The sequence below is a fragment of the Sinocyclocheilus anshuiensis genome, unplaced genomic scaffold (assembly GCF_001515605.1).
Source record: "Sinocyclocheilus anshuiensis isolate Anshui unplaced genomic scaffold, SAMN03320099.WGS_v1.1 scaffold454, whole genome shotgun sequence".
In the NCBI taxonomy this organism is placed as follows: domain Eukaryota; kingdom Metazoa; phylum Chordata; class Actinopteri; order Cypriniformes; family Cyprinidae; genus Sinocyclocheilus; species Sinocyclocheilus anshuiensis.
In genome coordinates, this window is record NW_015548217.1 from 5192496 (window position 1) to 5206555 (window position 14060).

At 36.0% G+C, this 14060-nt stretch overlaps 1 protein-coding gene across 4 annotated transcripts in view; it reads right to left on the bottom strand.

Moving 5' to 3' along the window:
* LOC107654070 (exocyst complex component 6-like) overlaps positions 1-14060 on the bottom strand; it is a 57889-nt gene that overhangs the window by 6290 nt on the left and 37539 nt on the right. For 2 of the 4 annotated variants that reach the window (XM_016440999.1, XM_016440998.1), the window contains exons 16-21: positions 13386-13497; positions 13165-13299; positions 11808-11987; positions 11157-11186; positions 6909-7050; positions 2289-2362 (exon numbers count right to left, since the gene is read on the bottom strand). In XM_016440999.1, the coding sequence (XP_016296485.1) occupies positions 2289-2362; positions 6909-7050; positions 11157-11186; positions 11808-11987; positions 13165-13299; positions 13386-13497 (673 nt within the window). The remainder of the gene's footprint in view (positions 1-2288; positions 2363-6908; positions 7051-11156; positions 11187-11807; positions 11988-13164; positions 13300-13385; positions 13498-14060) is intronic. The other 2 variants (XM_016441001.1, XM_016441000.1) reach the window with 1 other exon arrangement.

Consider the following 14060-nt stretch of genomic DNA (forward strand, 5'->3'; position numbering starts at 1 on the left):
AAAGAGGACACGACTAGAAATCAGTGGTTAAGTTGTATTTACAACACTGTTCCAGAACAGTTTAACCCAAATACTCAGATGTGTCCAGTGCATTTTATGGAGGACTGTTTCCTGATCTGAGTAGACTACAATGCCGGCTGTTCTGACTCACAGACTGTAAGACACCAAATAATGTTCTTTTTAGCAGCATCATATGACCCCTTTAATGGTGAATCATTCATGTAGCTCAAACCATGCAGTATGACACTAATAACACCAGGGTCATTGTTTAATTCTTAGGGAATGCAGGAAATGGTAAGCAAGTAAGTAAATGTAAGAAACAAAGAAAGAAAGAGAACTGAACCGCTTCATTAATGCTATACATATGAGAGAATATGAGCATTTTTGATTATTGCCTCTAACATAGACTTTAAACAGCAATGTTTTAAATGTTGTTTTTACTGCTAATTGTTGCAAAAAAGTAGCAAGTTACTGGAAAAGCTGTGAACAACTGATCTATTCTCACGCTACTGAAAAAAGGAGTCAAGTTAGCAGCATCGCTACTTTTAGATACTTATTCGCGATGCTGGTGAAAGTGAAGAACACAGGAAAACTCAGAAATGTGCCTTCAGACATTTTAGTCTTTTTTAAGTGATGTAAGCAAGTGAATTTTTACCAGTATTAGTACAAGCATCTGCAGCCCTGCACAGCATCACCTTACAGACAACAAGAATTAAAACGTTTAAAACACATCAGAGTAAACGTGATTGGCAGGGAGACTGTGACCTCTCTATTTGAGAGCTCTAGGGTAGATCTGCATCATAATGCATGATGGGAAGGTTATCTACACGGGGGGTGGGATGAATAGGTAAATTCTGACGGCCAGCACTCCACTCTCCTTATCTCTGACCTTGTCCGAGCTCACTCTGCCCGAATTGGAGCCAGAGCTCGCTGAGAGCACTTGAGAGAAGCTGTCAGCAAATCCTCCAAGAAACCAGGCAAGGATCAAAGCAGCGTCATGCTAATGGTAATCGAGAGGTCTTGGCGAGCGGCCGCAGTCGTGACACGCTGAAAGACGCCACCCCGACCGGTGCGTGCCACGCAGATCAAGCCAGAGCTTTCCCATGAACAGGTGGTGTATGTGATTCAGCATGTGGATTGAAATTGCACCCAAAAATACAATTTTGTCATCATTTACTCACCCTCATGTCATTCCAAACTCTTATCACTTCCTTTTCTTCCGTGGAATACCAAGGGTGAATTTCTGAAGAATGGACCCATTTTATATGATGCAAGACCACATTTATTAACATTAATATTTATATCATTTTTAAAGCGCATCATACATTTATAACATATTTCTTATATCATTTAACATTTATAATGTTTTTTAGCTCTTTTGGAAAGTCATCGAAATGATATAGTTGATTTTTCCTTTTGCTACTGAAGCAAATGAAAATGCAAAAAAATACATTTGTTGTATTTTCTGTTCACCACTATAGAAGTTCACGCAACTATGATGACTTCCACTTCGGAGAACCTTGGAAATGTGAAAATGTTCCATATAGTGGCCACTCTTTATAATGAATGTAAATAAGGACTCAGGGTGTCAAGATCCAAAAAAGCACCAAAAAGTATCATTAATGTGTTGTATATAAATTGTGTACTATATTCCAAGGCCTCTGAAGTCATACAATAGCATTATGTGAGGAACAGAACCAAATTGGAATCAAAATTTGCTTATCTTGTAATCAAACATCATTGAAAACCTGACGTTTAAATCATATGGTCTACTTTTATGATGCTTTTAAAAATATTTTAAGAAGATATTTCATGCTTTAAAGTGGAATTCAATGATCACCAAACTGATTGGTTACCATAATTCTTTCTTTTGTGTTCTCCAGAAGAAAGAAAGTCATAGGTCTGAAACTACATGAGGATTTCATTTTTGGGTGAACTATCCCTTTAAGAGCTTGAAAGTCCCAGTCCCCTTCGATTTTTTATGACAGGGACACCATTTTCATGGTGCGACATTTATGACAGAAATAAAACCTTAAGCACCCCAGGCCCAGATTGAAAGGTCAAACTCCAAGCAGCACAAAAAAAAACCAGGACCAAACGGAGAAAGACCTCCTGATAGCATAATGAACCCCACCGCGACTAAGTGATTTCCCCTCCTGAAGGTAAGCGTGTTCAGATTGGGATAATCCATTAGTGCCTGTTAATGCTGTATGTTCTCCACCCTTCCCCTCAGCTCACTCACAGGGACTATGGATCAAGAATAGTCATGTCTGCAGAGAGGTCTGTACCTGTCGGAGGTCAATGAAGGCCAACTGCAGTGTGTCCCCCTGGAATCCTGGCACGGGCTCTGAACTGGCAAAAACTGTGAAAGGAACAGGAAAATAATATTTAAAAAACAATTAGTTGTTGTGCGTTGTGTAAAGACATCAAATTAAACCCCTGAACAATATTTACAAAGCATTTTTGTTACCCTGAAACATTAACGAAAACTTGATAAAGCCAACATATTGATCTACTATTTGTTATTATTATTATTATTACATTTCTGAGAATAAAATTTCTAACACTAAGTTAAAACGTTTAAAACGTTAAAGCTGCATCCACTAAACTTGGTTCAGACTTTCAAACTATTCTGACTTGTGTTGCTGTTTATATTTGTAACTTGACTTACAGCTTTCCAAGACCAGATGATCAAAAATACCTATCCAACTAACTAACTAACTAAATCTCTCTCTCTCTCTCTCCTTCGGTTGGTCGCCAAAGGAGAATTACCCGTACAGGTATTAGCCACAGGTTTTACTCAGGATGTCCTTCCTAACTATCTATTTAAGCTTGTCCAAAACCAGATGATCAAAACTAACTATTTAGCTAACTGATCTAGACCTACGGTTTTCCAAAATCAGATGATCAAAACTAACTAACTATCTATGGTTTTCTGTAACTAGACGATTATAACTCGCGCACTCTCTATGGTTTTCTAAAACTAGATGATCATAACTTTATCTATGGTTTTCTAAAACTAGACGATCATAACTCAGTCACTCACTCAATCTGTTTTCTGTAACTAGATGATCATAACTCAGTCACTCAATCTATGGTTTTCTGAAACTAGATGATCATAACTCACTCACTCTACGGTTTTCTGAAACTAGATGATCATAACTCAGTCACTCAATTTATGATTTTCTGAAACTAGAAGATCATAACTCACTCACCCACTATCTATGGTTTTCTAAAACTAGATGATCATAACTAACTCTATCTATGGTTTTCTAAAACTAGATGATCATAACTTACTCTATATATGGTTTTCTAAAACCAGATGATCATAACTAACTCACTCTATAGGTTTCTAAAACTAGATGATCACAAATAACTAACTCCTTCACTCAATCTGTGGTTTTCTAAAACTAGATGATCAAAAGTAACTAACTCACTCACTCACTCTATCTATGGTTTTCTAAAACTAGATGATCATAACTACCCTAACTCACTCACTCTATCTATAGTTTTCTAAAACCAGATGATCATAACTAACTCTATCTATAGGTTTCTAAAACTAGATGATCACAAGTAACTAACTCATTCACTCAATCTATGGTTTTCTAAAACCAGATGATCATAACTAACTCACTCGATCTAAGGGTTTCTAAAACTAGAGGATCACAAATAACTAACTCATTCACTCAATCTATGGTTTTCTAAAACCAAATGATCATATCAATCAGACTGATATTAGTGGTAAAACTAGCTCAGCTATGTTGAAAATCTGTCAGTTATTCAGATTAGCTATCATTTTGTACAAATTTCTGACTGACGAATGCTGGATAAACCGTAAGAATCAAGTGTTCCAGAGAGCTTTGTAATAGAGTATGACCATTTATGGGAAGAATCATTTGTGTTGTTCAGACAGTGAACTACACTGCTTTAAAGTTTGTGCAGCCAGCTAAGACATTTTCCTCACAAAGATTTTATTAATGATAACAGACCTACCATGAGCCCTGAGATCACATCACTGTGTTCATGTGCACTTACAATTGATCTACAGTGTTTTTTAGTTTTTTTGCATAGTTGAGCTGCAGTCTTTAAGTATACAAGATGCAAAATTAAATATTTTAAATACTAAATTCATGTTGCATGTCACCTCTGTCCTTTAGAGCAAGTGCCACGTGTGGTCCCATTAATGTGTATGTATGCTGGATGAGGCCAAATTACAAAAACAGGACTGGTAAGATTTCAGTTGGAGTGTTTTAAAAGTGTTTAAAAAATACAGATTACTGTTTCAGTCTGAATGAAAGTGCATGTATGACCTTGATTACGTCCCAAATGCATGTGACCTCACATTTCCTACACCTCCCTGTCAACTATCCACTGACACACTATAAATTACAAGCAGAATTCAGACAAATCAGACTGTAAACTCACAACTTGGGATAAGTATTCCTATGGGTGAATCTTAACTGTCTGTGTTTTAACTAGAGTAAGATAAGCTGCCGCTAATGGGACAAACACCATTCAGACCTTAGAAAAGGGTCAGACATTCCCTGCCGTACCTGTGTGGTTGAACCCTCACAAACTCTAGACATCTGTGGCCTGAGGCAACAGATACGAGCATGCACACACACAGCCTTTCACTTCTGCTGACAGTGATGTAGCGTGACTGAAACCTTAAATGGCTGAGGAGTAGAAGATAGAACCAAAGAACTGTCCACATATTAACATTATTGATGAACGCTGTGCTCTGACATCTCTATTGTGCCATTCAGAACCAAAGGGGCTTATGGACTTCCCCAGGGAGATATGAAACCTCAATGAGATCAGTTTCTGCATTTCACAATATCATAGACACTTGAGGATCTTTTGACTTGGGAAAGAAACATTTTAAGGTCAGCTCCATAAATGGTCGGGTCTGTTTTCATAATTCTGAAGTCCAATAAATTTCAGATCAGGATGAAGCCATTAAGCCCAATGGAGATCAGCAGAAATGTGCTCCGTTCCTTAAAAATGTGTCATATGCTATTTTAGACATATGCCTAAAAGCAGTAATTACAATGTCTACAGCAAATCCACATACTCACACACAGACAACAGTTTTGTCATATGGTTTCAAAACAGCATTTCCATTTCTAGTAGAACTATGAATGATATTCTCATATGGGTGGGTAATGCATGCAAATGCAGTAGGCTTGCTGCGATAGACGGTGTTTTCGGTTATACCGGTGTTAAGCCGCAACACCGGTTACGTCATTTGCCTACCGTGGCACTGCCCCCCACCGTCGTTTTGATTTTTCTATAGTAACAAAAATAATTTAGCCCAATGACCACCACCACGGAGCAGGAGTCAGATTTTATTTATCACGTGAGGAAAGTGAATCGAACTGACTGACAACAGTGAGGTGAGAAAGACAAGACGATGGCAGAAGATTGTTTAGAAAGGAAATGGCTAATTAGGCATAGGTCTATATGGTGTATTTTTATTCGTTTTGTTAATAAAAGTTCCGAGTTTGACGTTGTTGTTGCTTGAATTGAATCAATGCTGAATTGCCCCTCATTTGAAAGTGAAAGTAAAACGCGCATGGTGCTTTTTCAAGCTATTTGAAAGCCAAGAAATCTGAGGAAAAGAGGGAAAACTCAAACGAACAATTGCTTGACGCCGAATTGCGTCTCACCGCAAAATTTCCTCACCGTCACAACCCTAAAATGCAACACATGTAAGATGAATGAACGTACAAATGGATAAGCGAGTAATGTTGCTCTAAACTGTTCCATATCAGCTCATATCAGAACAGGTGTGGATTTCCAAGAGCAGGTGGAGTGCGGGTAATCAGGAATGTTCCTTGAAAGAGTGCAACTCAGATAACTGCTTCTGAGAACAGCTGATAATATCAATAATACCTGCTGCATGAATGCATCTACCGCCATGCTGCGCTTCACAGAGCATAAGACTGACATGCCTGTCTGTTAGTGCATTAGCCACATTCCGCTTTGAAAGTGGTTTATGGTAATGCTCAAACTTTTAGAATGGATGTATTTTGTAAAAGGTCTGGTTTATTAATTAATGATTTACGGCAGATAAGATGCATTCAATAAATGATTACTATTATTTTAGACTTCGCTTACAAAGCTGTTGCATGGCTTCAGAAGACTTCAAATAAAGCACATGGACCACTTTTATAGTGTACAGGGACTACACTGTAAAAATCATCATAATTTTAATGTAAAAATGCTACTGTAAAAAGGTTCTTTTACTCTTATATGGTGAAAATTTGTAATAAATCTAATGGGACATTTTATGTGATTGTACAGTAGTTTTTGGAAGTGAAAAAGAACAAATCATCTTATAATTTACAGTGAAAAAACATAAATTGATATTGCCAGATTTCCATGTGGGGTTTTCCTCGAAATAACCGTTTCTTCTTAGTTGTTCTATGCCACATTAGGGTTTTATGTAACATCTTATGTTGTCAAATTAATGTTTACTGCATTATTTTTGTATCATGAGTATTACCACGATTGTGTTTTGTATTTGTGTATGACACTGTGTGCACCTTGTATATATTAATATTTACTTCAGCTTGGGAAAAAACTGCTTGCTGATTAGCTTGATTTTACATGTGGCTTTTTCTTTACCTCCTGTGTTATCTTTTTTTTTTTTAGTGCATTAGTGATTAGTATTTCAGTGGGTTGATATATTAATATTATATCAGGTAATGAAATATATGTATGGTTTACTTTAAAATTTAAGTTCAATTCGTAAAATCTACAGTACTTTTTATAGTAAATTTCAGTGAAAGAAGAGGGTGAGTAAATAATGACAAAAGCTTCATTACTGGGTGGACTATTGAAATGAACATGGAGGTGGCATTGCAAATACGCAATTATTAAATGATCAAAGACGCACTACTCACGTTCACACTGTATGACATCCAGGTTGAACTGCTGAATGGCTCCCATGCTGATCTGTTTGAGCTCAGTATCCAGCAGCATCTGCATCAGTGACGTGGCCAGGTGTTTACAGGCAGACATACACGCCGTCTGTGCCACCTTACCCTGAGGAACGGCACACAAACACACCAACAAACCGTTAGTACAGGTGTCCTCAGCTACACACGGCATCAGTGCTTTTCTATCTCCAAGTCTTCATTAATTCAGAGTATGAACCAAAGTTAGTATCAGGGTCTGTGCCACTCTAGGAACATAAAGTAATGGCTAATTTAGAAGTATCTCTGAGCAGTTTCACCCTAAAATATTGCTCCAAGCCCAAATTAATTTTTTCTTATATTATCTTATAAAAAAATTAGCTAATAACAATACATAATTTAGAGTGCCAACTAATAAATCAATACGTATTGTGCCCGTAATGCCTGATTTCACCATTAGCCTAGATTAGATTCAAATAAGTACATTATTTTATTGAATATGCACTATTTAAATATTTCAGACGATATAAATCATAGACAATATAATTGTTCAATTGTAAAAACATGAAATAATTTATTCAATTTAACATTTATAATATGGTCACTGATTAAATACTGATCCAGTGACAATGTGCAAGCTATTGTGTTCAATAAATTTCTGTATTTTAAGAAAAGCAGAATTATATGTATTTCAATACTGGTGTGACCATTATCATGTGCACAGGGAACCAGAAACAGTTTCAGTAATTACGCACGAAAATATTTACAGAATTTTAATCTTACTGTCACTAACACTAATTACAAAAGTACATCATGATTATTGGTGTGTTTTTACTGCAAAAACACAAAAAAATGCAAATATTGCAGCAATTTTTTTGAGAAAAGCCACAGCAAATTCTGAAATTTTAGGCTGCACAAATCTGAAAAAAAAAAAAAAAAGAAAGAAATAAAAAAGCGAAATCCTGGTCGGACTCGTATATATACAAAGAAAAAATATTTGGTGTAGGATTAATTTTAAAACAAATTTTAAATTTCAAAATTTGCTATTAAAATTTCACTAAATTAAATTTTTCCCCCTAAACTGAAAAATCATTTAAATTTTTTCAAAATCACTAGCTGCGTATCCATTACCCTTCAAATTGTGCAAATTAAAATTGCGAATTGAAAATACACCTAATGGAAACGCGTCAAATTTGCAAAAAGTCCCATATATGGCAAAAAAAAATGTTATGCTCGCATAAGGTGGTTTTTCAGGCAATTCAAAAAAGGAATATTTCGCAAAACTGCAATGGAAACTTTTTTTTTTTTTCACATTCACAGGTCACGTAAAAAATCATATGATCATTCTTCAATGTACTATAACCTCCAAGAAACACTTCATACGTGGCCGCTCTCGAGTATAAGGGGCTTTCCTGACATTAATGCTTAGACAATTTACACTGCACACGTCTGCGGTGCAGTGTGGCTCTGATACGGCCACTGAAGCTGATTGCGGCCACTCTAGTCAATGCTTGTGTTTATACCAGCCGCGCCACGCATGTTTCTGAACCGGCTCTCCGCGCTGCTTCTGTAAAGATACACGCATACGCCTCCTTCGAATAAATATAGCCAAAATCTGTCAAAATCCCACCAAAATCCATTGCCATGACTCATCACGAGAGGAAAAATGTACGTTTTAGTTGCATAACATTGGTTAATGCAAACGCCGCCATTTCGCAATACTTTTTTATCGACATTTATAAAATATCGCTAACGTTTTGCGCAAATCTGTAATGGAAATGTGCCTACTGTAGTATTTTGATAGACCATTCAGACTGCATTCAGACTTGACAGACTGCTTGTTTCCGTATATTTAAAGTGAATGTGAATGGTCTGTCAAGAACTAAAAGGGAATGAAAGTGGTCCATATGATTCATACTCTATGTTTAAGTCTTCTGATAGTGTTATATCATAATATAGCTTTGTTTGATAATATAGCATAATATAGCTTTGTATGTGCAGCTCCACATTCAATTAATTTTTAAAAGATCAGCCTGGTTATTCTTTAAAAATTCCTCTTTTTTTTTGTTCCACCAAGGACAGAAAAACATTGGGCTTGGAACAACATGAGGGTGAGTAAGTAGTGACAGAAAAGGTGAACTACTTTTAAGTGAATGTATGAAAGTAAGCACATAGATACCTTTGGAAGTGTATGTTTATTCATTTCCATAATTCATAAAACCATCATTAACACGTAAATTCTAAATCAGTGGAAGTAATGACGCAAAATGGAGATGACAAAGGTTTTCCATCTCTTGAAAATCCACCATCTGATGGATTTCAATTCAGACACAAACACACAGAAACATCTAGTCTCATATCTACAGCAGTCGTTCATGCAAGCCGACACGCTCAAAATGAGCAGGGTTGTAAAGAGGAAAAAAGTGAAAGACCAGTCAAATCCGACAATACCAGACGCCAAACACACGTAAACCTCATGCAACAGCTGTTCCACCAGTACATGCTGATAACTAGCAAAGAAATGAATAAACAGTTCCATTTAGTTATTCTATCCAAAGCAAAAAATGCAAACAAAGCTCTTCACAAAAACGAACCCCCTGTTATTATCATGTTATCAGTGATGATATCCATTAGACAACTCACACTATAAACAAGACTAAATATTTCACTTGTATTATTTTATGTGTAAGCAACATAAAACACTCCAGCACCACAACCAATTCTGTTATCATAAATAAAAAACACAAAGACTATAAATTCAGAATGCATGGACATTATTCTATATTTCTAGAGATATAAAAACATTTAGAAAATCAGGACTATAAAAGCAGACCCTATAAAAATTCATCACATTTAAAACTCTTTTAGATGCTCTCTTAGACCAAAAATGGTAAAAAATAAATACACATAAAAAAGTTGCTTATATAAATGCAACTATTTTGCACAAGAAATGTAAATGTTGCACCACAAATATAAGTCCTAACCAGGCAAGAGGCACAGGTTATTATATTTAATAAAAAAAAATAAAAAACATACCATACCAAAACTTAAACCATAAAAAATGGTTACTTGAAGTAAAATGAGTGTTAACTGGAATAATATATATTTCAATTAGTTTAATTAATGTAGAATGAAAACTAAAACCCAAACGCATAAAAACTATACAGGCAGAAACAGATTTATAAAACTAATAAAAATGGCAAAAACACTAAATTACTAAAACCTCAACTTAAATTAAAATGGAAACGGGAAATATAAAAATGAAAATTAATTCAAAATATTAATAACAGCTATAATAGTATCTCCATGATACTAAAATAACTGATGTGAAGTGGATTATTGGACCAATGAGATTTGACTGTGGGCCGAACCCATCACAACGGCGGAAATAAAAACTGAACAGGAAATAGTGATTAACAAAATGGCTAGCCATTTGTCTCATCCCATTGTGTTAAAAAAACATGCAAGTTTCATTAAAACGTGAGCTGAATGGCTATTACGTTCTAAAACACTTTTTTGTGCTTTCATCTCCACAAACACAATTTTTTATGGCCTATGTTTATACTAAATCAGCATATATTAAATTAATTGGTACGAAGTGAGTTAACTGTGCTAACATACAGATTATGTAACATCTGAGTATACTTGACATGTAATGACATCTAGCTGTCCTGATAGGGTAGTAGGTTAGAATGTGTCATTATGCAGCATTAATAAAGCAGCATTCTGAATTGAGAGACACTCATGATTGAGACCATTTAAGAGATAGATCACCCAAAAAAATTTTGTCCATACAATCAAAGTCAGTGAGGTTTTGGACCCCATTTACATTCATTTTATGGGCAAAAATATCATCAAAATAATCTCTTCTGTGTTCCAAAAAAATAAATAAATAAATGTATTTGGAACAGCATAAGGTGACAATCTGAATTTTTGGGCGAACTGTCCCTTTAATGCTGTGAGTAGTGCTAGTGAATCTCAAGTAAGAATGGCACACGTGTTCTGCAGATACTGGTATCAGCGTCAGACAATAATGGGCAGCAAATCAGGGGCAGCATGCCAATCGATCTGGATTACATTCTGCATTGCACGTGAAAAGGGAAGCAAAACAAGGCTGGCAGCAAGTCCACAGAGCTGACATGAACATGCAGTTTTAATGTCTTTTTTTTTTTTTTTGCTTTTAAATTATTGTAATTTTTCTCTTCCTCCTCTAGGGTTCGAAGAGGGTCTACTTACCGACATCGCAGCATGATCATTGTTGTTATTCTGAGCGGAAACCCCAAGAAAATAAAACACGGACAGGGAAAGAAAGTATAGCGATAATAAATGGACAGACAAAGGAAAATCAGAAAAACCAAGCATGCCTGGCAGAAAATAAATCAAGGAATACATTCACTTACAGGAAAGATGTTACATTGTTGAGAAACCAAAGCATAGCCAACTTAAACTGGAGGTTAAAGTAATTTGTTTAAGAGGACAGGGCAGCTGAAGAGAAACGCAAGCAAGCTGTATCATTCTCAGTGAATGGATGGGCTGGGAGTTGTCTGTGTTGATTATGTGCAGGAATAGACAGAGATTTGATTGGTTTTGGAAATGGACATTGTATGTTTGTGTAATGACACCTATAACACCAAACACGACATTTCTGTGCACATATGCATTGATTTACACCTAATATCAAACAGTGGAAAGTCAAAAGAGGGGCATAAGCTAGAAAACGTGTTGGCTCCTAGAACTTCCACCCAGGTATGACCATCTAAACACCTATAAATGCAACACTGATTGACGCCACACATGCAATAACACACATTACATGAACTCAACAGGTGAAGAATGGTCACAAATTCATGGCGAGACTGCATATGAATAGGATGGTATGGAACTTACTGGAAGGTGTGTGAAGACCTGGAAGGTGCTACGCAGGAAGTTAATAAGGTCAATGAGGTAGCCGCTGGCCCTGCCGTCCGACTCTGCCATGCCCCATTCATAATCAGCCAGCTGAATGAATTCATCAATCTTCTGGTTGAGTTTGGTGTATATTTCTCCTTCGGCTGCATGTCTAGCATCCTAAAAATAAGAAACCATGCATTCAAAATTTTCCTGAAGTGCACAAACACTGGTACAACCAACTACTAAATGATTCCTGGGATGCTTTTAAACAGTATTGAAACAATAAATGTTGCAACAATTAAATGTATGCTTTTTTGTTTCACTTTTAAAAAAGGTAAATATTCCCTTTCAAATGCAATTCCAAGCTGTAAAACAACAACATTTGGAAAATTCCTCCAGAAGTGTACAAACACTGGTACAATCAATAGCCAACTGAATCCTGAGATGCATTTAAATTTGTTTTACTTTTGACACCACAATCAAAAATATTCACATGAATATCAAATGGAAAGCATTTTTTGCATATTAAATGGTAAAAATGTTCTATCGAATGCAAGATTAAAAAACAGCGAAATGTGGAAAATTCCTAGTTGCACTGGAAATCAATTGCCAACTGAAGCAATAAATGTTGCAACCACTAAATCGTCATGCAACAATCAAACATAATTTGCATAGATATCAAATGGTAAACATTTTGCGGATCTCAAATGGTTAATAATTATCTATCAAATGCAATTCCAAGTTGCAAAACAACAAAACGCGAAAAAAAGGCGGGGTTAATACTTATGCAATGCAATGTGGAAAGGGGTACTTATGCAATTCATTGTAATCAAACTTGAGCAATGCCAACATGCTTCTGCGCGTTTAATGACTGAAAAGAGGTCACCTCATAACACCTTCGTTTCGACCTCTGTCATCTATGCTAGCTTTTCATGCTACAATTCAAAATATTTTCTAGGCATATCAATTGCTAAACGTGGTGGACCTTAAACGGTTAAAAAAATCCTTATCGAATGCAATTTCATGTAGTAAAAAAACGAAATGTGGAAAGGGTACTTATGAAATTCGTTGTAATCAAACTTGAGCAATGCTAACATGCTGCTGCATGTTTAATGACTCAAAAAGAGGTCACCCAATAACACCTCTGGTTTGATACATTTAACACAGTAGCATCAAAACAAGCTCAGTATGCAGTTCGTGAAGCCTAAGGCGGCTCTTGTCCTGTGCTGTCGATGACAGCTTTACTCTGGGGGAACCACTCCAGATGGCTGCTCTCTGATCACAGTGAGCCCATGGCGGTTATACAACTGAGTGAAATGTGTAATTAAAGAACATGTCTGTGAATGACTTTTACCTTGAAGGTGGAAAGCCCGTAGAGTCTTGTGGTATGAACCGTTTCCGGGGAAACATTGGTGATGTTCGTGATAAAATCCTCCAGGTATTTACACGCGTGCTCTAAATGGGTGGTGTTGATGATAATTTGAACTAGCTGAAAAACAACAGAAAGGAAGGCATACGTTATTTTCGAACTGAGCTTCGCAGACAGAATGAGGCGATTCGTCACATTAACGTTACCTCGGTTAATCCTATGTGTGGCTTTTTGATTAGATTTTGTAAGCAGCTGCTCAACGTCCTCGTCAGCAGGAGGTTGGTGGATTTACGGAGCATGTCGTCAATCTCAGTTGAGCTGAAATACAAGTTAACCAAGAAATATGTTCAATCTTTGCACAAAGACTTACTTTTTAATTATGTCTCATAAGATAGTCGACAGGACACATTGTTAACTCTTGCATGGATTGTTAGCTCATGCAAATATATACTCAGTTTCCTCTGACACATAGAAGGTTAAATCGTTTTTAAAGGCTTTGTCTGGACAACCGCATGTTATTTTCTTGATCAGGTGAACCTAAATTTGATTATATATTTGAATGGCAATCATTAAAAAATAGTGCACACCATAACAGTGAACTCAACATATTTGACAGTCAATTATTATACTCCTTGACAATAGGTTATCGTAAGGCAAGGCAAGGCAAAGTTTATGTATATAGCACAGTTCATGCACAATGGTAATTCAAAGTGCTTTACATATAAAAGGAATTAAAATAATCATAAAAAATATAAATCACAACAATAAAAACAATTTAAATGACTTAAAAATGTATTTAAAATGAATTAAAAGAGTTAAACATGTTTATATATATATAAAATGATTATACAGAATAAAAATTATTATACAGTGCAATCAGT